Source organism: Bactrocera latifrons, unplaced genomic scaffold (genome assembly GCF_001853355.1).
Source record: "Bactrocera latifrons isolate USDA-ARS-PBARC rearing strain unplaced genomic scaffold, ASM185335v1 scaffold_14, whole genome shotgun sequence".
Classification (NCBI taxonomy): Eukaryota; Metazoa; Arthropoda; class Insecta; order Diptera; family Tephritidae; genus Bactrocera; species Bactrocera latifrons.
The window spans coordinates 1975515-2001654 of NW_017534852.1; the positions used below are offsets into that span (position 1 = coordinate 1975515).

Sequence of the window (26140 nt, forward strand, 5' to 3'; positions counted from 1 at the left end):
ATAAATCTCCCTACACTCGCTAGTCGTAGGGAAATGCTTGGTATAATATTTCTTGTAAAACTCATCAATGGGTCAGTCTGCAGCCCATCTCTCTTGTCTGATATTAGTTTTAACATTCCCGCTCGCTCTACCTTTGCTTACCAATTTCAAGTTAAACGAACCATTCCGCCGTATATGTCACGATTTCAATTCTCATTCCAGCACATTTGATCTAACAGATTCTGTCTTTACCATTAAAAATATATTATTAGATCTCTTAACAAGTAACATTTAAAAATTATAAACTTTAATATAATTCTTAATTTTGGCTGTTGAAATTTTTGTTTCTGTAGCTGAGCAGCTTAAGATCGCTTAAAGCTCTCTTGCCTTTTATGACTCGGCTAATTCCGCTCGTTCGCGGATTGCGCCCCGCGCGTTGGTTGGGCGGGAGGAGGGTAATCGTTAGGTATTATTATTATTATATAGCTGCAATACAAACTGAACGATCGGAATCAAGTTATATGTAAAACATTCACATTTCACAATGTATTTTCACAAAAGTTGGCACAGATTATTTTCTAAAGCAAAAATGTAATATCCAAAGAAATTGTTCAGATCGGTTAACTATAGCATATAGCTGCCATACAAACTGGACACATAGTTACTAACAGAAATGCACCTGTGAAGGATATTTAGCTTCGGTGCAACCGGAGTCAGGTTTCTTCTTGTTTTTTCTTATAAAATATTTCACTTAGGCCTTTATTACGCATTATGATACGCCATTAAAAAATTTTTTAAATACGAATGAACTTAACATCAAATATGTACAGACTTTTTGCTACGTAATTAAAATACATTCCACGAAAATTTTACCTTTTCCTCTAAAGAATCTTACATTCGCGATTTCTATATTTAAACGCACAATTCCGTTCACTTAAATATGTAATTCATTTAAATTGAATACTTATATCGTAATTACATTTACCGTAACGAAAGTTCGCACATTTTAGTGCTTAGCGACACAATACGGACAGACATATTGTTAACATAATAATCATAAATTTCAAAGTTCTCAAAAGTAATTGCTTGCAATTAGCCAACCGTCCACAAGTGGTAGTACTCATTCGCACCCCCACATTTGTAAATAAAATATAATTACGCGTCGAAGCACACATGCATTTTTATTCACAGTGGAGGCTAATATGTTAATATTGAATAATATATAATATAGAAATAACGAAAACTTTTATTATTTAAATAGCAAATAGTTTCAATATATTGAAGAAAAGCTAACTTTGTCTGCACCGCAGCTATGAAACCCTTCCCAGGTGCATTTCTTGCAGCATAAATTGGTATGAAACGATCTTCATCTTGCCTTTGATCAGTTAGTTCGTGTAGAAAAATAGTTGTACGATCTGAACAATTTGTTCGGAAATTGTACCGCAAGCCTTCGGCAATAATCCGTGCCAAATTTCGTCAGACCAACCAGCGGTTTCGATAAGTGAAGAGTTTTATAGCGATATCTCAATGTCTCAGGGACTATTACGCATATTTACAATATTATCAATAAAATATGAAGTATATTTTAGTTCTTGTCCCAATGTTCTGAAATACAAGGTACGTTCCAAAGTAAAGAGGACTTAAAAAAAACAGAACATTTGTTTTTTTCGGCAAAATCAATTTATTTTATTCAAAATAGTCTCTTTCTGCTACAATACTGCTATTTGCACGGTCCAAAAGCATGTCGAACGAGTGTTTTAGCTCGTAGGCCGGTATGGTCGCCAGTATGCCGGTGCAAGCCTTTGTAATGACCTCTACGTCTGCATAACGCTTTTCTTTCACAGCCAAATGCATTTTTCGTACGGTGCCATATCAGGTGAATAAGGGGTGTGGTTAATGGTTAAAATGTGATTTTTGGTCAAATAATCGTTCACAAGCGTCGATCGAATGTTGGATTTTGAGCAAATTTTGGTCGTCAGTCAATTTGTGCTGAACAAACCGTGCACACACCTTTCGTATGCCCAAATGTTGGGTCAAAACGCGATAAATCTATGTTTTGGAAATGTTCAATCCCATTTCCATGAATTTAAATTATGATTTCGACTGATTTTTGATGAATTTACGCACAGTTTCGATGGAATTTCCGGTGATCACGGATTTTCATTGGCCCACATGTTGATCGTCATTTATGTCCTCACGACCACTTTGAAAATGTTGAAACCACTCGTGCACTCTGACACGGGATAGACAATAATCGCCATAAAATTATTTCATGAATTGAAACGTTTTGGTAAAAGTTTTACCAATTTTTAAAGCACCAGTCGACATATAGATGGCGCCACCAGGGGGCGCTAGATTCAAAAGTCCTGTTTACTTTGATAGACATATATACATATACATAAATAGGGCTTCCTTTCTGTTAGATGCTAGGCTTGTTATTATGATGTAAAAAGAGTTCTCTGCAATATTCACGTAGTGTGAAAACGGTTTATCAACCTCACAATTCTGGGTTTAGCATGACTCGCCGTTTGGTATTTTTTGGTGATTATTGGCAACTAAGGTCAATCTTTAACTCGTTAGTGTACTAACCACAACTATTCATACTTACATACGTGTATATAGTATATACAAACTTTAGGTGGGGGTTTCAGTATCTATCTAATACCGAGGTCCAACAATTTAAACAATCTCATTTTGAAGCAAAGGCGACTACCTATCGTGTAACGTTTTCAGTCTACAGCTGGAGAACTGAATCGAGAAGATACAATCTTCTATAAGAGTGTACAACTGCTGATGTACGCAAATGATATTGATATCATTGGCTTCAACAACAGTTGACAGTAATAACTTCGAAGTCGTAGAAATTGCTATCTATCTTGGAACCAGCACTAACACCAACAACAATGTCAGCCTCGAAATCAAACGCAGAATAATTCTTGCAAGCAGGTGCTACTTCGAACTGAATAGGCAATTGAGAAAAAAAGTCCTCTCTCGATCTCCACTCCGTTGGAAAAGGTGGAGAAGATCCTGGCTACATTTGGGATCTTCAATTATATATATTATAACCGCGTAAGCTGTGTCTGCGCCAGTAAAGAAGAATAAGTTTCGTTTCAAGTGATTCATAACCTTTTATAGAGTTACAAGTGTGATACCGCAAGTCAGTATTTCGAAGCGCCAATATTTCCGACCGTAAATAGTTCGGTCACGTTCAAAATAACTTGTTAACGTCATATTGTTGTACTCATATAAGTACATACTATATATAAGGATAAAGATTATCAGCCAAGATTTTACGTGTGCATGGGTTTAATTAATTGTAATAGAAACAGTACAGCAAAAAATAATACTTTTTATTGACCATTACTGTATATGTACATATGGTGAGCGGTCTGAAAATCGATTTAAATTGTTTATATTTAAATAATGATGGTGGAAAAATTTTCTTAAAATTATTTCCATGTGTGTGTCTTCTACTTTGCACAGTTTAATTACAAAATGCAAGCAGATTGAGGGAGCCTACATTTCAGTATAAACCAAGTAGGACAAAGACTTTTCTTTCTATTATCTCTCCAACTAATAACTGTTGTTATCGAGGCCAAAATTCATATACAGTTGCAACAAGGGTCATCAACTTGTACTGAAGAAAGCGAAGATTTTCCTTTTAGCCGGGAAGTTAATGACTACCGTTTCGGAGATTTACAAGGGACTGAGCTTAGACGTTTGCCTGAGGCTGGTTAAAATGGTGACATAGCTCTCTTATTTCGAACGTAGGGCACTCGCCGGTTAGAAATATGAATCACATATGGAAGTTATCATCGGAGTTGCGTTAAGTCAAGTGTACCGAAATTGTTGCAAAATTTTCGATTTATCTTTAGATTATCGGAGCTTCCGCGCATATTATGTCTAATTAGTTCTTAAGTTTCCTTTTTTGAATAGGGTATATTCTCCAGTGTCGGTAATGTGAACATTTATTCGAAAATAAATCTAACTATGTCATTAGGTTATAATTCACCCTTGTGCGTCTTCTACCATATAATGCTGGAGAAAGTGATACGTTCGACTAAACTGAACCCCAGTGGCATTGTCTTTTCCAACCTAGAAAAAGAAGCGAAAGAGGTTGGCCTTGTGGTGAACCCAACCCGAAGGCCACACACCAATGTTCCTCGCATCTTGGGAACTACTGTTGACAGCTATACATTTTAAACATTTAAAGCCTTTGTATTCTTCGGGACCAGCAAAAATACCACTAATAATCTAAGTCTGGGGACAAAGTGCAAAACAACTTTTGCCAATATGTACTACTTTGTGATCGATAAAAAAAATGAGAACCCGTTGCCTTTCTCGACGAAAAAATATTAGGTTGTCAAAAAAGTATTGCGGTATTTTCGCTAGTTGGCACTGAGAGCGCGTAGTTCTAGTTTTATTCGTCGCATCGGGTTATGCTATACCTTTTTGGAAAGCTCATTTCGCCGCAAACATGGAGCAAAATAAATATTTTACAGTACTACTACGATAAAGGGAAAAATGCATCTCAAGCCGCCAATAAAATTTGTGCGATTGGTCGAAAGAGACCGGCATAGTAGCAGCCGCAAGACAACCTAATATTACGCCCTATAAGTCTTCAATTTTTTCCGTCTTATTATGCGGCACAGGAACATGGAATATGACGAACCGACGTACTTGAAGCATTCGAGAGAATTGTTCTGCGCAAGATTTTTGGAGCCGTTCTCTTGAGCGATGAATACCGAGAAAACGGACAGAGGCAACTGGTGAAGTGTTGTGTTCTCGGCCAAGGGAATATTATGCGAATTGAGATATGGATCAGGATCAGACAAAAAAATTTCTCAATATGTTTTTCGAATCACTTTGGAATTGGAGTTCTGGACGTTGATGCTAAGACGCCTTTGGAAATTACTTCGTTTACTTTTCTTTTGAAACAGAAATGATCAACTATAAAGCGTAATATATTTTAATAATCATAATAATCTTTAATTTTCACAAAATAGAAAACTTATACTTGAAGCATGGTCCCGACGAAACACAGAACGTTCCGTACTGCTTTAATATTGGACAGGCCAACAAGTTTTTACTTTTAGGAAGGCACAACTAAGTAATAAAGTACGAATCTCTCACTTAGAAACTAGATGAGGTAAGATCTCCAGAATGCATAGCAAGCGCTGATAATTATGAAACGTTACAATATTTCTTATGTGAATAGTTAGTCTTCAGGCGGTTGAGAAATACTATATGTAATTTTCACCGCTTTCGTTATAGTATTCAAATTTAAAAGAAATTGGAGAAGCTAATGTGGGCATTTCATGAAATGGAGATGATGATAAACACCAAGGACTCACTGGGAAAATAATAATGCTACCTTAAAAAGTAAGGCAATCATTCGAATTTCCCTTTTAATCAACCAATTAAAGATCCACTTTTACCAGCACTGTCACTGTCGATAAGGCTATTCTATCACCTTCGGTTACGCGTATTTGAAATGCCTCCAACAACTACTCCAGCACACCTCTATTAGCCTTCTTTAAATCATACGTTTTATTCGTATACTCTTTGCAGTTTGGCATAGAAAATGTATTTATTTCAATATTGATACAATTTTCTTTAATACTTTTCGCTTTTACTTTGTTTACAACAATTAAATTTGTTCGCAAGATTGTGTTAAAATTCCGCAACAGCCCACAAATAAGATTTCTGAAATGTGTTTCGAATACGTGGAAGATCTTCAAGTAAACACTAAAATCAATTTGAATAATAAATGTTGTTGTTTTTGCATTTTTGTTTGGTTTTGTATTTGAATAAGTGTGTACACACGCCAGAACCAAATATAAATACATATATAGTATGTATAGTTAGCTATGCATGAAGGTATGTATTTGCATAAGTAGGCGTGCGATTATTTACGAAATAAACAATTAATGCTTTTAAAGTAAATGTAATTTTAGAAAACGCAAAAATTAGCCGCAATTACCGTGATTTCCACTAAATCATATTTAATCAATTGATTAAACATTTGTTTATTTGCTATTTGTTTAGAGATCACTTGACTAAAAATAATGTATTTTTTCTTTTGGGCTCATTCACCATTTTCGAAAATGGTTTAATTTGGTTAGTGGTTATGGTTGGTGAGAGCACTTAGCGAAGGAACGATGCATAACCGTTTCCATACAAGAGCTTGACTGTGATCCTTTTGTTTCGTAATTTGCATGTATACATACTAACATATTAACACCGTGCCACTCATAAGACGTACGGAAAGGATGAACGATCACACAAGATTTTTAGTTAGTTTTGTCAATGCGGCTTTAAGAAACTCATAGAAAGTTTAACAAATATCTCTGGTAGCGCTGTCGTCTAATTAGCGCGCGATTCAACCGAAAGTGGATACCCTACAAGCAAAGTTTAGTTTATAGACAGTAAAAGAAATGAAGCATCTCGTAAGGATATAACTGACCTTCGGACTCTTTTCTTTCTTCAAAATACCCTGTCTATGTTAAAAGAGGTAAATTTGTATGAGGATAAAACTTGAAGTGAAATGAAAAGACCGATAGTTAAAGGACAATAAAGTGAAATGTTAAAAAATAAAATAATTAAATGTCCAAAGGAATGGTTCAGCAGAGCAAGGCTAATGAAACTACAGAGAACTAGTTTAAATTGTGGAAGCTTTTCTACACACATAATTGAAATTACAAAGTGGCAAAGAAAAAAGCAAATTTTGCAAAGAAATTTAGGTAAGAAGAGCTTAAAGAATGAAATGAAAATGTCATGTTAAGCATTTAAATGGGAAGTTTTTATACAAATTGATATTTTAGAATTGAAATTGTTATTGTAAGTTTTTTAAGTAACTTTGATTTTGGAACAAACGCCCAAAACAGTTTGTTACCGACGAAAGCGTCCATAAGATCCAAAAATTAATTTTGGATGACAGTAAAGGGAAGTTTTTTCGAGATGGTAGGCACTCAGAAGATACCATATCAACTAAACGTGTACATTCACGTCATTCACGAATATTTGGCTATGAGAAGCCTCTGTGTAAAATAGCTTGTGACAAACAACAACGACGACACAATGTTTTGAGATATTCAAACTCGAGTTTTTGTGTCGTGATATATATGTGTGAATGAAACTTGGGCTCCATCATTTCACTCCGAAGTCCAATCGACAGTCAACAGAGTTGACTGCACACGATGAACTCGCTTCAAAGCGTGGATAAACACAACAGCCGGCAGCAAGGTTATGGTCTGTATTTTAGGATGCGCATGGAATAAATTTTATTGACCACTTTAAAAAGGAAGGCCCATCAACACCCACTAATACATAGCGTTATTGGACCATTTGAAGGGTAAAATCTCCGAAAATCACCCGCATTCTAGAAGAGAATGCACCGTGTCACAAGTCAGTGAAAACGATAGCAAAAATCCACGAATTAGGTTTCGAATTGCTTTTCCATTCATCTTATTTTCAAGATCAGACACGCATTGATCATTTCTTGCTCTCAGATCTCAAAAGAATGCTCGCTGGGAAGAAATTTCCGTTGAATAAAGAGATGATCGACTAAAATGAGGATTTTTTTGAAGCAAAGGACAAATCATACGACAAGAATGGTGTCAAAAAGTGGGAGGGTCGCTATGACTAATATATCGCTCTTGAAGGGCTCAACTGTGCTGAGTTTAAAAAACGAAGTTTACCAAAACATTGAAAGTAACGGCGATGCAAATAAGCTAACTTCATTGAATGTCATTATGGTATATTTTTTTGCCATATTCTGAAAAAAACTGGTGTTATATCAACTATCTATTAACAATTCGGAACCAGCCTTGCATATGGCACAAGTACTTCAAACCGAAATCATCGTTTTTTGAAGACCGACTAGAAAGACTATATCTAAGGATCTCCTAATCAAGAGAGAAGCAATATTAAATGATGCAGAAATTAGCAGAATGGGGCACATCAAATGCGATTTTTATTATTTTTATTATTTATTTATTTTTAAAAATACACTGTAAAATTGTTGAAAAAAAAACTGATATTTTTCGAGCTACAATCGATCTCGAATCCTTAAGATTCATTCATAACATTTTACTTGCATGGAGATAACCTATTGGAATATGGAAAGATGTATTTTTTTGTAATTGTACACTAGGTGTGCCGCTTAAAGACTGTAATTAAACTATATTCAAAATTCTTCTACAAAAAATTCAACAAATTCGTCTTAATTTTGCTGGAGTGTTTTATTGGTGTGGCACAAAGCATTCAGTGAAGGTTGTGAAGTCATCGATAACTTTTCTCATGCGATGACTCGATCAACATCTCTTAATGACGACAACGTAAAAGTATAGTGTTGGAATCAGAGAGACACAAGCTAAATGACAAGTGGAGGTGGTACCAATTAAAGAAGGGTATTTCAATATATACACATAATATTACTTATACGTCATGCTGCACAAATATCCTTTCTGCTTTTTCTAAATTATCAAATAGTCTTAATATGTTATATTTCCTATACTTTTCTGCTTTTTTGTTAAGATATAAGTAATGCTCAAAAGAATGTTGGTGGAGACATTTATCTAATCACAAACATGTAATTTACTTTAGTACAATGTTTAGCCGAAAAAAGTGTTTTAAGCCGTTTCTGCGTGACTGATTTAGAGACTCCAGAAATAGACTTTATTCATACCAGAAATCTAAACAAATACAATATTTTACATTTTGTAGCGAAAAGTGATTGCTATTAAAAATCGTCTATACTTGTTCTAAATGCCTATACTTAAATAGTTATCACTTTGCTAATTATATTAATAAATAATTTCTAACTGCATATTCAGTAATTGTGAATTATAAGTACTTATGAAATTATTTCACACTTTTTACATAAATATGAAATTATATATGGCAGCGGATTCTACCTGCTTTTTCACATGCAAGACGATTGCTATTTTTTGTTGTTTGCTGAACTGTTAATTAATCGTTTGCTCGCAGGTAATTCACATTCACATTAACCTATTAATAATTAGCATATGCTAATCTGTGTCAGTTGTTCTATTAAAATTAAAACGAGAGTGAATCACATACGAAAATATTAAAAGAAGGAGTGTACAAAAATCATGTATTTATACCTAAATTTATACAAGGTGTCGCAAAACTAACCTTCCGATGTTTTTTGGCTGTAATTTTATTTTTTTTTAATTAAAATCTTTGATTCTGTTTGTGGAATATTTTTAATTAGTCTTTTAAATTTCTTTACATCAAGTCGAAAATATGATATCATGATTGATTGCCATTTGAGCCTTTTTTATGGCATTTTCCATCACTTTGGCCAGAACTAGGTCCTCACATTCTTGACGGATATTGTCTTTAGGAGCTGCAAGAGTCTGAGGCTTGTTGACATAAGCCCGCGACTTCAAAAAGCCTCACAAAAGGAAGTCTGGAGTGGTCAAATCAGGTGATCTTGCTGGTCAGTGCAAATCGCCAAAACGGGAGATTAGGCGCTCGGGAAATGCATCCTTTAGCATATCGGTTGTGGCACATGTAGTGTGTACTGTTGCACCGTCCTGTTGGAACCACATGTTTTCCAATCCCAATTCATCAAGTTGCGGCAAAAAGAACTAGTTGATCATTGCTCTGTAGCGCTCACCACTCACAGTAACCGTTTGGCCTGCGACGTCCTCGAAGAAAAAAGGTCCAATGACTCCTCCAGCGAAAACAGCACACCATACAGTGACTTTGAGCGAGTGTAATGGCTTTTCGTGGGTTACACGCGGATTTCCAGTGCCCCAGAAGTGTGAATTTTGCTTATTTACGTACCCACTAAAGCGGAAATGACCTTCATCACTCATGATTATTATACTCTCGCAACAAAGTTGCTAGGGAGAGTATTATAGTTTTGTTCACATAACGGTTGTTTGTAAGTCATAAAACTAAAAGACTCAGATATAGGGTTATATATACCAAAGTGATCAGGGTGGCGAGTTGAATTGAAATCCGGATGTCTGTCTGTCCGTCCGTCTGTCCATGCAAGCCGTAACTTGAATAAAAATTGAGATACCAATGGCGAAAACCGAAAACCTATAAAGTATCATAACTAAGTCATAACTAAAGCTATTACAGTGAAATTTGGCACAAAGGATCACATTAGGGAGGGGCATATTTGGACGTAACTTTTTTTGAAAAGCGGGCGTGGCCCCCCTACTAAGTTTTTTGTACATATCTTAGAAACTACTATAGCTATGCCAACCAAACTCTATAGAGTGGTTTCCTTCAGGCATTTTCATATACCGTTCAAAATTGGAAGAAATCGGATAATATCCACGCCCGCCTCCCATACAAAGATTATGTTGAAAATCACTAAAAGTGCGTTAACCGACTAACAAAAAACTTTAGAAACACTAAATTTTACGGAAGAAATGGCAGAAGGAAGCTGCACCCAGGCTTGTTTTTAAAATTCAAAATGGGCGTGGCGTCGCCCATTTATGGACAAAAACCATATCTCAGGAACTACTCAACCGATTTCAATGAAATTCGGTATATAATATTTTCTTAACACCGTGATGACATGTACGAAATATGGGTGAAATCGGTTCACAACCATGCCTTCTTCCAATATAACGCTATTTTGAATTCCATCTGATGCTTTCTCTGTATAATATATACATTAGGAACAAAATATGATAGCGGAATAAAACTTTACACAAATACGGTATTTGAGCTGAGGTATCCCTTGTGGAAAAATTGTCGTGATCGGACTATAACTTTTCAAGGTCCCTRATATCGAACACGAAGAACTCAGTGCCTAACCTAGGCAAAACCTAATTTTTCACCGAAAATATCGGTAAATCAATACAGTTAAAATAAATGAATATACAATTCAATACTCAAAGTACACAAATTGATGTAATCTAATTAATTTTAGAGCAAAATAAAAAAATATGTAAATGACGGATAATGAAACCTCGATTACCACTTTATCATTTGAAAGTATAAAATGTTCGGTGACACCCGAACTTAGCCCCTCCTTACTTGTTTTTGATGAAAAATCATCTTTCTCTTGATTGTGATTAAGGATTACTTGAGCGTATGTTAGACGCGACTGACGGTCAAAAGCTAACAGCTGTTGAACCGTCTGGACTTTGTACGGAAACATCTTCAAATCTTGTACCAAAATTCGCTGTAAACACCGTCGATTGATACCCATTTGCGTGGTACGTCGTCTGGTCAATGTCGACGACGCTTCCATGACATCCTCGGCAACAACAACAATATTCTCTGCAGAATGGCTATTCCGGGGTCTGCCACGCCTCGAGCATCTCGAGTTGTGCCAGTCTCTTCGAGGCAAGCGGCTATTAACAGCTATTAACAAACTAAGCAGGTATAACTAATTTTAGAGCGAAATTGCATTAATCCATGCTTAATTTCTTGAATATATCTTTTTTCCATCATCGAGAAGGTATCATCTATGTATATAAGGTAGAAATGGTAAACAATTTTCCTGATACCTTCTTCTTCTTTATTCTCGTGGACACCGTTTACGCGGTTATAACCGAGTTTACAACAGTGCTCCAGTAGTTCTTCCTCATCCGTGGCTATTTTCTTCTTTGTGTGGAAGTGTTTTTTATGTAGGGGCTTTGGCTCGCCTTCAAACGGAGGTTCTTTGGCTAACTCTAAATCTAATATCCCATACCACCAGCCTCGGTTCCGATGGCCTACAGAGCTTTCATCAGTTTCGGCTCATTCTTGAATCAGATTTTTGGACAGCCTCCTCAGCAGTAATGAGCTTTTGATGATTGTGGGGTAATCAGGTACCTTATTAAGTATCTTTTTGCAACCTGTATTCAAGTTTTTGCAAAAGGCTCAAATTTTTTGCTATGACATACGATTCATACCTAAAACATTAACCAAAATATGTTGAGTCGATCCACAAGAGATCTAGAGATATGTACTTTACTACATCTTTGATGCCAACACTACGACTTCCAAGCATTGTTTCTTTAACTTTTTCCATGTTATTAAGAGATTTGGATAGACACGCATGAGATAAGTTTCGATGACTTCACGACCTTAACTGAAACTCAAATACTTGTGTTCGTTATAAAATAAACGCCACAAAACACTTTTTAAGTACTTTAAGCGGTTCCGTATTCAAGTAAACTCGTTCTTTTGTTTTATTTTTGTCCATTGTAAAAATCGCCAAACAAACTTTTGATCTTGTAAAGTCACACGAACATAAAAAAATACTCTTCGGTTTGCGGGGGCAGTTTAAATAGACCAACCCAGGCCAAATTTAATCGGATGGTGCCTTCATAAATTTATTTTAATTTCATGAAGGTGACAAATTTTGAGTTGTGTAAGTTCTCAATTTATTTGCCCATTAAAAATAGATATCTATTTTGAGCAGATATTAAGAAATACATAACTCGTAAAGACATAAACAATTTTATTGTCAATCGTCTGCTTATGATTAATAAAACGATCGCTTATTTGCAAACATATACAGTTACAAACGCATATCGCTCGCACAATTTCTTTGTGAGTCACCATGCATTGATTTCACTTTTACACGTGTTAAGTAATTACATTTAAAAATTTACCTGCGGGTTTTGTGAAGTTTCCAGTAATCTGCAGACTCTCGAAACTATGAAAACTAACATCCGACTCGTCGCGTTTGCAATAGGAGGTTTTGTTGGCTTTCGTAAAGAATTCACCATCGGCGCAACAACGGCGTATGCACGCGACACCCTGACAGACGCGGCGCGGCTGACACGTACGCACTATATACCGTTGCTCAGCAAAATCACTCCAAACTGACGCATCGTCAATCGCCTCCATGCAGTAGTCGAGCAGCTTGAACTTTTTCCACTCGCCGCGTATGGCGATCGCCACTTTGCCATCGATGAATTTCACTTCCTTGCCACTCAATTGATACTCCACCAGCGCCATGTCTTGCGCACAACTCAACACATCATCGACGAAGATCGCCCACTGTTGCAGCAATATGCCATAGCGCTGGAAATTTGGTGTGCCCGCAATGCGTACACATTTCTGTTGAATCGCATCGTAAACATAATGCAGCGGGCAGCACTTGTGGACCACGCTCAGTGTTTGTAGCGAGTCACCGCGCGTTGGCGCACAATGAACGGCCGCCAAACGTTTATTGACACTGGTGAGGCACGCACTTGATGGCAATTCCACCTCACGGTCGCCCGTAAGAAATACGAACGTTTGCCGATTACATTGCGGCAGCTGACCGCTATAATTGCCGCCCTGATCCAACGCCGGCGTTTGTATGCGGTAACCGTAGACCGGCGCGGTGCGTTCGAAGATGTCAACGCTGGTTTCAGTTTCCTTAGCGTCACCGCTAGCAGTGCTGTTGTCAGCGTCGTCTTCCGCGAGTTTGCGGCACTCGTATATCTCGGGTCGAAAGAAGCCCATATTGATCTTGACTAACGACCAACCTAGGGGACAACATATTGGCGCGCTGACCACGCGTCGCACTGCCGTTTGGCGCGTCTCATTATCGCCTTGCACGCTCGCGATGTGTCTGCCCGCCGCGATTAGCAAGTAGAGCACAATCAAAGACATTAAACAGCGATCGTGTGCGTTGAGCGGTCTCAGTTATTGAAGACTTTCTAGTTATTTATCTAGTAGTTTACACGTTAGACATTTTTTTAGTGAGAGCGTAATTTTAAAAACATTCGCTAACACACAGTAGAATTTTGTAAAGAAACGGGGTACACAAAAACTATTAATTATAATGGATCGCTTGAGGATCAGTACCTTGTTTTAAGATAACACGCACCAACGTCGTCAACAATTGAAATTTCACAATAATATAACACAACAGTGCTGCCAGCAACAAACGATCGTTTATCTAATCAATGATTTTGAAATTTTCAACCGTAAACAAATAGGTAATATGCAATTATTTTTTTTTTTTTTCACATGACTTTTTACACATGCCGCCTCAGCAATGCACCGAAAACTACATTAATTGCAAGGAAAATACCATTCGCAAATTTTTTTACTGTTATTGTTAAACACAATCACTGCCCTTCAAAACGACAGGAAGCTCTTGAAGACGTTTCGTTCCGTTTGTATTCGTCTTACCATTCAACGAAGACCCAGACGTCGATGTCTTTACACGTTCGCGACTCTCAATTAACTGACTGGCTCATTGTCTGCGCATTTGTACAAACTGATTTTCCTTATGGCAATGACGCAACCGTTGACTGTTATATGGGCAGCGCAGCATATTGCTGAGCGGTCGGGAGCGTGGCAGGCAGTAAATACGCGTCTTTCAATATTTGAGCAACCACTTGAGGTGCAAAGAGTCCATTTAACTAGTGAGCACACGGCGTGACCCCAACTGCCAACCCCACGTGCGTATTGCCATTGTAGATTACGTTATATTCGATATACTGCGACATGTAAGAACACATACTACCCCTAGTAATGGAGGTATTTACTTTAGCAGTATTAAATTTCCTTCGAGGAAACCCATTCATGAAAATAAGCACACACACAGTTGGCCACCCCTGTCGTCATGTAATGATGTATTCCGTTTAGAGTACTCATTTTGGAAAACTGAAAGATACTCTGCAGCCTTTTTTTGGCTACTGAACACATATAAAGCAAACATTTGTACATAACGGATGATCCAAGTAGAGGTACTTTTTTTGTCAGATCACGCATGAGTCGTCTCAAGCTGTCAAGTTATTTTTGTTCAGTATTATTTGGCATTTCATCATGGAGAGACTTATGGCTGAACAACGTTTACAAATTGTCCAATTTTATTACGTAGCCGCTGTCTTTTAATTCGCTGAACTATGCCAATGTCGTCGTATAACTCGTACAGCTCAACGTTCCATCGAAAGCGATATTCGCCGTGGCCAATGTTTAACCATAAACCGGACCGAAAATCTTGCAAAGAAGGATTGTTGTTATCGTTCTTGCCTCTGCACCATATAGCAGGACGGGAATAATGAATGACTTATAGAGTTTGGTTTTTGTTGAGAGAGCACTTTACTTCTCAATTGCCTACTCAGCCCGAAGTAGCACCTGTTGGCAAGAGTTACCCTGCCTTGGATTTCGAGGCTGACATTGTTGGTAGTGTTTATACTGGTTTCAGGATTTGCCAAGTCTAAAGCCACACTGATAAGGTCCAATCAGTTTGTTGACGGTGGGGTTTAGTATTTCACACAATACTTTGGATAGAACCATATATCCCACTGTAGTTTGCGCATATTGTGGGGTCACCCTTTTTGTGGATTGGGCAGAGCACACTTATATTCCAATCGTTGGGCAGGCTTTCGTCCGACCTCCTTATCAGTTCTTCGCCGCCGTGTTTGAATAGCTCATATAACCATACTTCGGGCCCCGGCGAAGTTGATCAGCCTCTATCCATTTGGGGATGTTTCGTCGTGGAATACCACAAGAACCTATCCTCCTCAATGCTTGTCCTGTCCATCGCATTTTTTGGACGGCAATGCTGTCAGCCAGCGGCAGTTTTAATTGCTACTATTTTTATGTGGCGGGTCCCAAAAACTGCGCAAAACCCTGTGAAGGGGATGTTTCGCCTTCTTACTTTAATTCGCCTTCAAACGGATGTTCTTAGGCTGCCCAGAGGATGCTTGGTCAAAGACCGGGAGTCTTGAGCTGCTTCAACCATATGTAAAAGAATCATTTCTGGGGGCCTATTCTGTAAATCGATTCGAAAAAAAATTTAGTCGAATTCGAATTTTTTTTATTTTGTAACTCGATTTCCGGATTTTAAAGCTAATTTTCGAATCAAATATTCGTCAGCTTTTGAGTTGTAGAAAGCAAAAACGAAAATTGTACGTATATATTCTGGCACAGGGTGGTGCAACTTTCGCATAATTATAAAGTAGATCCGAATTTCGAATAGAATACATTTACGAATCGATATACAGAATAGGGCCCCTGACCACTCCCAAGTGATAGGCGATCAGAGAACTTTCCTCACTTGCGTGAACTTCTACATATGACTCCATCCTCCGACCTCATTAGTCCTCTATAACTCTCTGCCACCAAGGGTTAAGGTCCAGGTGATGGTCGTTTTCGAACTGAAATGATGCTGAACCCAACCGTACTGCACTATATCTTTGCCAGCCCGAATCCCCTTTGCGCGAGAGTGTTCTCGAATTTACCTCGTGATAATATAACAATGTCATCTGCGTACCGTCGAATTCCATTGTTGGTTGGCAACTCAAAATGCTCATCCACGACTAGGCTTCATAACAAGGGGACAATACTGCACTCTGCGGTGTCGTGCCGAAAAGAATTTTAGTATCCTCTTTTTACCTTTTTTCGCAAACCTAACCAATAATCTGGGCAATCGTTTTGGAGCTTACGAATACAACAGCCGAATTTCCTTGAAAACACGGCATCATAACATATCCTGAAATCTTCTCTATAAAATAGCTTGAAATTATAAAGTGTGATAAAAAAAGATCCCTTACTGTAACGAAGGCAAATTTTTAAGAATAATCACAGGACCAGTTTTAATGATAAAATATGCAATATAATATACATATATATATCTGACGGAAATTAATATTTAATACAAGGGAGCTCAGAAATATTGGCCAAAGTTGCTAATATTTATCTTCTGAGTTTAATATCAAATCCATTTACTCGTCAGCTCGATAATTCTAGGATGACTTGAGCGAATCATTTAGTCGGGTGATTAGCTGTATGGTATACTTCTGGTATTTCTTCCGGACGGACACTTTAAAGTAAAGACAAATAATTTAGAAACAAACCCTGGGAATAGACCATAAAATTTCAGCTCTTTAGGGAAAGAGGCAGTCTTGGTTAAGCTAACCACTAACGAAAATTACAAATTATCGATATTGGAATTACGTGGAGTATTATTTGAAACATATGAACTAAATCAAAAGAACAACAGATTGTGATTATTGAAAATTTATCATTCATTAACCTTTAAGTTATAATATTGTTCTACACCAAGCATTCTGCTTTCGAACTAGTTACCGCTTATAATTGGCATTAGCACTGCTATATACAAAAATGTTAAGTTAATGAAGCAACCTTCAATTAATATGGCAACTTTGTGTTATGCGCTGAATAACAGAGAACTCACATGGCGTTGAAAACTGGGATGTCAGCTAGCAAACTGTCAAACGTTGTCAACGTGCGCCCAGCGTGAAGGGGGAAAACTCCAATATTATTTTTATTTTTAATTAAAAAAGTTGCGATAAATTCTCCAATATTCTTTGCATAATGAATTTTCCGTGAATTTAGTGAATTTCAAAAAACAAATTTACTGCGCACTTCACAAAGTGCGATATAAAGTGCAGGAATTTCTTATTTTACAAGCTCCAGACAAGTTTCATGTCGACGGGTATGGAGTCCAAATATTTGTTGACAAGCAAAACTCCGGTCAAATCACCGCATGGCGGCGGTGCAAAAACAAGTGTTAGCATATCTAGTTTTCCAATTAAACGAAAATTACAAAGTCCGGTGAATGGCATTGAAAATGTTATAATCAAAGCACCTAAATTGAATAACGGAAGTGCAACAACTACCTCAAATGGAAAATCAAATGTCAACACGCCTACACCGAATGGTGGCATACTACATCTTAATGGCAAAGGTATACCATCCAAACAACAATTGGAACTACAGCGACAGGCGCTACCTGTAAATAAAGTACGTCAGCGACTTATACTAGAGGCGCGACGTTCAGAAACTTTGTTGTTGATGGGTGAGACTGGTTCTGGTAAAACAACACAAATTCCGCAGTTCCTGTACGAAAGTGGCTTTGCGCAAAAAGGTATGATTGGCATCACACAACCACGTCGTGTGGCCGCAATAACCGTAGCGCGTCGTGTTGCGCAAGAACAAGGTTGTCGTCTTGGCGAAACTGTGGGCTACACAGTGCGTTTCGAGGATTGCACTTCTCCACAGACACGTATAAGATTCCTAACAGATGGTTGCCTACTGCGTGAAGCCATTGCTGATCGTCTATTGCGACAGTACACTGTTTTGATATTAGATGAAGCCCACGAACGTACAATAAACACTGATGTGCTTTTCGGTATTGTCAAAGAAGCGCAAAAACAGCGTAGACAACGTGGTTTGACGCCACTTAAAATTATAATTACATCAGCCACCATGGATATCGATCATTTTGGAAAATATTTTAATGTGCGCGGCATGTACCTTGAGGGTAAAACCTATCCGGTAAAAGTTATGCATGCTAAAGAAACTCAACCAGATTACCTTCACGCTGCGCTAGTGACGCTATTTCAGTTCCATCGTGCAGAACCTGTCAAGTAATGATAATCAATTTTTTGCCTAAAATAAATAATATAATTGTTATGATGTTATAGTCATGATGTGCTAATTTTTCTTACTGGGCAAGAGGAAATCGAAGCTATGGCGCATCAAATACGTCAAATTGCTAAGGTAAGTCAAGTGCGCATACATAAAAACGACTTGTAATTTGAAATTATTTATTTTTTTGCAGACACATGATGCCGAATTATGTCCAGTACGTGTGTTTCCTCTCTATGCGCAATTGCCACAGAACAAACAATTGGAATGTTTCCTTCCCGCACACGCGAATTCACGTAAAATCGTACTAGCAACCAACATAGCTGAAACTTCCGTCACAATTCCTGGCATAAGGTGTGTCATCGATTGCGGCTTTGTTAAGCGACGTGTCTATAATCCCAGCAGCGGTTTGGATGCTCTGCGTATTGTGCGTGTTTCACAAGCGCAGGCATGGCAACGCTGCGGTCGCGCCGGCCGTGATGCACCAGGCACTTGTTATCGTACGTATACACAAGCAGAAATGGAATCCTTCGAAAATATGCCAAAGCCTGAAATATTGCGCAGCAATATTTGCTCGACTGTACTGCAGTTGTTAGCATTGGGCATCGATTGTCGTACATTTGATTTCCTCGATCGACCAACGCCCGAAGCGGTAGAGGATGCCTACCGTAAATTGGAAGCGCTCGGTGCTGTAAGAAATTATAAAATCAAACCTGAACTGACAACCTTGGGTCAGCAAATGTCACAATTCCCACTGGATCCACGTTACAGCAAACTATTGCTATCAGCATCAGCCTTCGGTTGCATGGAAGAAATGTTAAGCCTAGTCGCTGTGCTGTCAGGGGAGAATGTGTTTGTTTCTAGCAATGAAAAACGCGAGCTTGCCGCTCTGGCGCATGCTAAATTTACATCCAAACATGGTGATCATTTAACGCTGCTTAATGTCTTTAGTGCGTTTCTGAAGACCGAGAAAGTTAAGGTTAGTGTAAAAAAAAGTAAAAAAAAGAACAGAAAATTTATTATTATTCTTAAATTTCTTACACAGCTCTGGTGCCATGACAATTTTCTTAACACAAGAAATCTTTCCTATGCGCGTGAGGTGCGTAAACAACTACAAGAGATTGTTGAGCGTCTCGATTTGCCTTTAAACAGTTGTGGTAATAATCAGGATCAAGTGCGCAAGTGCCTGCTAATTGGTCTGTTCGATAATATTGCTGAACTGCAGCGCGACAATACCTACCTTACAATAGCTGGACGTCAGCGTGCGAGAATACACCCATCCAGCGTCTTCCATGGCAAATATAGACCGGAATATATAATATATACAGAGATTGTGCTGACCGAACGCAATTTTTTGCGTCAAGTTTCCGAAATCAATCCCGACTGGATAGCTGATGTGCTGCCAAATTATGCGCATTTAAATAGAATTAAAAGCTCATTGAAATAACATTGATTGCATAGCTGCCTAAAAATTATTTTACACTATTTTATACAGTAATAGTAAGTTATTTTCTGCGCGGAACTAGAGAAAGGAACCATTTGTAAAAAAAAAAAAATACGTTTTGAATGTTGCTAATAGTGAAATGTAATATAATTAATTTTAAATTACTAAGTAGTATTCGTCATTCATTTGCATATATGCATATATGCATATGTATGCCAACTAAAGTTTTACAGAGTTCCAGTTTTACCCATATAAATACCGTTAATGCATTTATTATTATTTTCATTATGTGCTTCAGTTCAAAATATAACTTTATTTACATATTAAACTGTTTTTAACATAAACAAGAATAATGCAACTTAATATATACATACATACATGCATACAATGAATATGGACGGAAACGTGTGTATCTTAAAGTGAATTTCTTTAAAGGCGCGTTTTTCTGTTTTTTTTTTTTTTTTTTTAAATAAACCCTTACTCAGCAAAACAGTAATTTTAATATTTTTATTATTTGCTCAAAAACATTTTGATAAAGTGATCAACGCGTTGAAGTAAAAATACATATAAACAATCATGTAAATATACACATAACTTCTGATTTTTTAAGTTATTATTTAGTAAACTTATGCAAAAGCGATTGTGTGTCTACGTAATATGACATGTTGCACACATTGCTTTTTCCAAACAGCTGCGTTAAAAAACATAATTTTTTTCTTAATTTCCTTTTGGGAATTTTTTTCATTAATTTTTACTTATTTTTTTTAATATACATATATTTCTTTAATAAATTCTTTTTATTAATTTTTTTTCATAATTAAATTTTGTTTTAATTAAAATTATTTTAGCATTAAATTTTTTAATTTATCTTGATTTAAAACTTTTTATTTAAAATCTTTTATATATTTAGTTTTATTTCAATAAATTATGTAATAAAAATGTACAGAGTTTTGATAGTTTAAGCTGACAATTAATAAAAATGTTATTAGAATTAACTGTAAATGAAGGTGGTTATAAATCAGCTGTTTACATACTTCATTGTCATAATATACAAGTAAATATAGTAATTTAATGAGAGTAAAGTGAATGTTTTATTAATTCAGTAATATAATAATAATATATATAATTCTTACGTATGTATATGCATATTAGGGTGCGCAAGTTGATTGCTTTATCAAAAACGCACTCTAAAGCTTCAGATTTTATTAAGGTTATAAATCAAACAAATGAGCTGAGCATTCCCACCAGTGATTTCTACATTCAGTGTTGCTTATACGGCATGGTGTACTATGTGAATACCGTACAATTGAGTTACAATTTAAATTTTATTGCAAAAAAATCAAAAATACGCATATAAAGTACATAGGAAAAGTAGTAATGTTTAAAGCATTCTTTAAATTGAAAATAAGATACGCTTATTTATGTCGGATCTTTTTTTTAAGGCAAAAATTAAAACTTCAGGAGGCGTTTGCAAAAGAACAATCAACAAATATCGGAAACCCTATTGCATACATATAAAAATACATATCATTCCGTATCAGTCTTTTTGCATTCTCTTAAGCTTAGTTATAATTAAATTATGCATAAAGTATAGAAATGATTATATAATGAATATATATCACGTATATAAGTTGGCACATTCGATAAGTTGCTTGCACTTAATATACAACTGTATATAATATACATTTACTATGTGCTTACTTTTTAAAATAAGCCAAAAATATGTAAGATATGGCATATAACAACAATGCGGACTTTATACCAACAACTTTGTCTGCAGTATTCACACTTGGCGGCTGCGTTGAACTCACTTCCGTGCTGCTGGGGTGCGTCGTTACTTCATTGGTGGTTGTCATCACCGCCGCTGCCGTTGTTATTGTTGTGGTTGTTCTTGCTGCTGTTGTTGTAGTTGGCGTTTCAATTAATGACGGCATTAACTCTATTTGTTACAAACAATTAAAAATTGTAATAAATTCATATTCAAGAGCTAATTTATTTACCTGATGCATACGATGAGTACATAATAGCGCTACTAACATCTTGCTGATAAGGCGCTGAGTACATAAAGTCATTTTGATGCAAAGCTAACATTTCCTCACTCGCGATAATGCCATAAATCCAATCTACATGTGGTCCTACATCGGCGAAAATCGCAATAAACGGTTGCTGCTCCCGACAATTGTTGGTATGTTTATTGGCTGATATTGCAATTGTATGCGAAAATAGGGCTACCAATGTGCTGCGCACTATCAGACCTGTGCCATAATCAGTATTAAATGAAGGAAAATCGTTTGGGAACTGAAATTAATTATAAAACATTTACATATGCAAGTGAGGTTAGGTTGCATTCAGAGGTGAAGATGCACATATAATCTGTATAACACATTTGATTCTATTCTAAATAATAATAAATACATATGTATGTATGTAAATGTGTACCTCACAATCCGGTCCGACCGCATATGAATATGTGTACGGATAACGCGCACAAATGCTTTCGTTGCTTATAATTGGCGCTGCCGTAGTGACCTGTGCGCATTGTTCGTTGGGTAATATTTGTACATTCTCTAATAGCACGGCGTTTTGGTCCACATTTAATGACTGCAAAAGGCGAAAAAAATAATGCAATTAAACTTACAACGCATAATATTAACTGTATTTGTGTATGAAAATTGCATTTGTATGTTTTTAATGCATGGTTTTATGAGTATGACTTGTAATTTACTATTGTTTATATCATTTATTTTGTATGTTTTTTGTTCACTATGAAGATAGCACGAGCGTATCAAATGGCACGTTTTCAGAAGTGCTTGTACTATTCGCTGGCGTTGTAAAACACATCCAGAGTTGTTGTTGTTTGATAAACAATGAATAAATTAAATAAATATTTACGAGCACATACGGGTTAGCCTGTTTTCTACAAGTTCGTTCAGATCATATTTCAAGACAATGTTTATGAATATATGTACATACATATGTATGTATTCCTCTACACCAGATTTCCAAGTGCACTGCTGCAATGTAAATAGTTTATATAATATTCCCGTACATGACTTTGAAAAACAAAAATCAGTATTATAATTAGGTTATGCCCTCTAAAAGGACTTTTGCAGCGTTTTCAAATGAATTGTTGGCTATTCGCTACTATATTTGAATGAGAAATGTTTGCTGGCTCTTTGTTTACTTCTTCTTTTGCAGAAGTTGACTGTTGCAGCATTTTTTTTTTTTTACGAAATAACTGTATAATTTGCTTTCAATCAATGTAATTTAATTTTCCCTTATTCTTACAGCAACTTTTTGACGTTTAAATAAGATAATCCCGCTTTGCATACATCTGTGGTATGCATTTACAAATATTTATTATTAAACGTCAGTTATTATTATTTCATCAACAAGAACCTTCCGCTTTCTACCATTACTATGGAATACACAGCATTTTAAAAGCAAAGTGGAGCAATGACTTCAACGGACGGAAATCGCTTACATTTTATAAATATTTTCGGAAAGTACTTATCTTAAATGAATGTTTTATTTGAGTTCACTTTGTTTACTTAATCTAGTGCAATGCAGAGCCAAGACATTTATATGAACTGTTTGACAATTGATCTCCGTTCTGCGCATTTTTTCGTTGCTGTCAGAGAAAATACGAAACAAATAAGGAAGCGTTAAGTGCGGTTATAACCAAATATTTTATAATCTCTTAAGCTGCAAGGACTAAAGCAAGGGAAGTAGTTTTAGGTAGCAAGGGAAGTACCTTTAAGTACATAAGGTGTGTCTATGGCGAATTTTGAGCCGATTTTATTCATTCTAAGCACAAATACGCTCTCTGAATTTTACTAAGACAACCCACATATTGGCCGATATATGCGGTATAAAGTCATTGGGAAGTTCGAAAATCTTCACATCTAGATGTGTATAAGAGACAGGTATAAAGTCATTGGGAAGTTCGAAAATCTTTATATCAGATATATGGGGCTCAGGGAAAGTATTAACTCGATTTAACTAATTTTTGATACACAGAGTTACTAGAATGAGGAAAGTATTCTCTCTGAATTTCAATTATAAATCTGACACACTGAACAATATTTTCGGTAAAAAATCAACTATTAAACTGGTGTCCAAATATTCGGTACCTAGGGGCTATCATACCATCTCGCGAGTAAAATTTTATGTTTCTGGTGTATTTAGTTACTAAGTTATCGCGCTTTAAGTAGTTTTCAACAGTACCGTTGTATGGAGAGTGAACGGGATTATCAACCAGAAGTTGCAAGCGTATAAAACATTTACGGTTGCACCGAAGCTATACTACTCCTCACTTCTTATAGCAAAAAAGAAGTATGACTTATCTTGATTTTGAACGTTGAGCTAATTCGATCTTGAAAATTTCTTCAGATATTATAGCGTTGCCTTAAAAAATATTATTTGCCAATTTTGGTGAAAATATCTTGTCAAATAAAAAATGTCTAGCATATAAGAAGTTGCTTCTGATCATTCAGTTTATATGACAGTTATATGCTATGGTAGTCCGATATGAAAAATTTAGTCGTAGTTTACAGCTAGCTGCACATCTTACATAACATATAATATCAAGAATACTCACCGGAAATCCTGCCATATATAAAGCCTTCTCCTCATACACATAATCATCCATTATGATCCATTGTACGTCTTCGCGTAGACCAAGCGGCAGTGTCGTATCCAAACGCAGCAGTGCCAAATTATTTGCCAATGTCTTGTAATTAAAACCCGGTGCAATATTTATCTCTAACACATTGAAAGTATTCAGTACGTTGTAGGTGCCCGCAACACCTGGCACCACACTGATCTTCGCCGACGGTATACGCACCGGTGCGCCACTTTCCTCAATCACCGATGACTGGTAGTAGACACAGCTGGCGGTAGTTAATATCAAGCTACTCTGCACAATAACACCGTTACAATAATGTATGGCCGGCGCACGTGGATGCAGCGACACATAAAGTGACACTTGATACGGTGGCTGTGAGGCGCTGTAGACACCATGCAAGCAATGTAGTATAAATTGCAGGATAATTAATTGCACTTGTGCTCTTTGTGCTGGTGGCAACATTATTATTTTACGTTTGTTTTGATTCTCTTTTATTGAAATTTACGCACCGCACTTGCAGTATATCGATAACCGTAGTAATTTTTTCAAATAATTTAAGGTTTTTGGTATTTTAATTTTTATAAATTTTATTTTTGTCTTATTTTTTTGCAAAATTGTTGATAATTTGTGCACTTATGTATGTATATTTTTACGCTCGCCGATCTTGTCGTTTCAACGTTCAATTACTTATTGCCTTAATGCTGACGATCGCTTGGCATAATATAGGTACACACGCTCGCCGCCGGATGGACAGTCAATTTGATAAAAGCGCGCCCATAATTTGTCGAGCATTTGTTTGTTCATATGGCGGGAGGCTATGAAGTAACCGTTAGGTTGCGAGGCAGCTCACCTTTTTTGAAGTTCTTGCTTATCTCAACGCAAATTGATATATAAAATGTTAATATTTACATCCCAACTACATGTCTGCCCAAGCACACATTCAAAATAGCCATATATCTAGTATATATGTATGTATGTATGTATATAGCATAATATATATTATAAGTGTATTCACTTTTCGCTTTAATTTGTCACCAAACTGAGTGATAATATAAGCTGCAGATCAACAAGAGAGGTCTGAGAAAATTCTGCGAAATATTCCCGAAATATCTTTTTGTTGTTTTTTTACCACTATGGGAGCCAAGTAAGTAAAATATAAGCGGTTAACTAAATATTAACAGTTATAAATTATAGAAAAGCGCGCATAAATATATGTATGTACATAAGTGATACACAATAACTCACCGATTTTCTCATATAAGCAACAAGTATACGCCAGGGTGTCCCATGCACCTGTAGTATGTATAGTATACTATCTATGTATATACATACATATGTATATAATACAATTGTGTCGCGCACAGCAGCAGATAAATATTTAAATTGAATAAAAGACCACCAAAACATTTCGTTCGCAAATATTTTACAGGTTCACAACTCATGTATACATACATACATATATACATTTGTATATATCTTCGTATCCCAGGCAAATAACAAACATCCAATAAGAGTAGGAATTTCTGAGAAATTCGTCAAATAAATCTTTTTGCAGCTCACACACATATATATACATATACTAGCTGGCAATGGTTGCGCGAGGCTTCGCCACGCCCGTCAAAATATGCAAAATAAAAAAAATATTAATAAAATAAAAAATAAACTTAAATCTTTAGACTGTTCTTTAGTTCAACTTAATCTTTAACATTTACAACTGATTCCAACAAAGCAATTTAACGGAATAGTTATATTTTTAATTTCAGTTA

General features: G+C 36.4%; 3 protein-coding genes and 1 long non-coding RNA gene across 5 annotated transcripts in view; 2 read left to right on the forward strand and 2 right to left on the reverse strand.

Annotated features, from left to right (window-relative positions):
- LOC108965451 (G-protein coupled receptor Mth2) overlaps positions 1-14128 on the reverse strand; it is a 29467-nt gene extending 15339 nt beyond the window's left edge. The window contains exon 1 of the mRNA XM_018927881.1: positions 12576-14128. Within this exon, the coding sequence (XP_018783426.1) occupies positions 12576-13566 (991 nt within the window). The 5' untranslated portion in view covers positions 13567-14128. The remainder of the gene's footprint in view (positions 1-12575) is intronic.
- LOC108965453 lies at positions 4516-5715 on the forward strand. Of its 2 annotated transcripts, XR_001993105.1 has the most exons (4): positions 4516-4938; positions 5003-5128; positions 5254-5361; positions 5421-5715. It is a non-coding gene; the product is annotated as an uncharacterized LOC108965453 (long non-coding RNA). The 2 variants fall into 2 exon arrangements; XR_001993104.1 differs by having other exon boundaries at positions 4516-5128.
- Positions 14129-17148: 3020 nt separating the features above from the next.
- On the forward strand, positions 17149-20324 carry LOC108965368 (putative ATP-dependent RNA helicase DHX33). Its single transcript, XM_018927719.1, has 4 exons — positions 17149-18302; positions 18360-18435; positions 18497-19282; positions 19349-20324. Exons 1-4 carry the CDS (start codon positions 17359-17361, stop codon positions 19748-19750), a joined length of 2208 nt encoding a protein of 735 aa, XP_018783264.1. The 5' UTR covers positions 17149-17358; the 3' UTR covers positions 19751-20324.
- Positions 20325-20696: 372 nt separating this feature from the next.
- LOC108965384 lies at positions 20697-25049 on the reverse strand. The gene is made up of 4 exons (XM_018927742.1): positions 24348-25049; positions 22187-22348; positions 21748-22045; positions 20697-21686 (listed from the first exon to the last, which is right to left on the reverse strand). The coding sequence occupies exons 1-4, from the start codon at positions 24834-24836 to the stop codon at positions 21445-21447; spliced, it is 1191 nt and encodes a 396-aa protein (XP_018783287.1). The 5' UTR covers positions 24837-25049; the 3' UTR covers positions 20697-21444.
- Positions 25050-26140: the final 1091 nt, after the last annotated feature.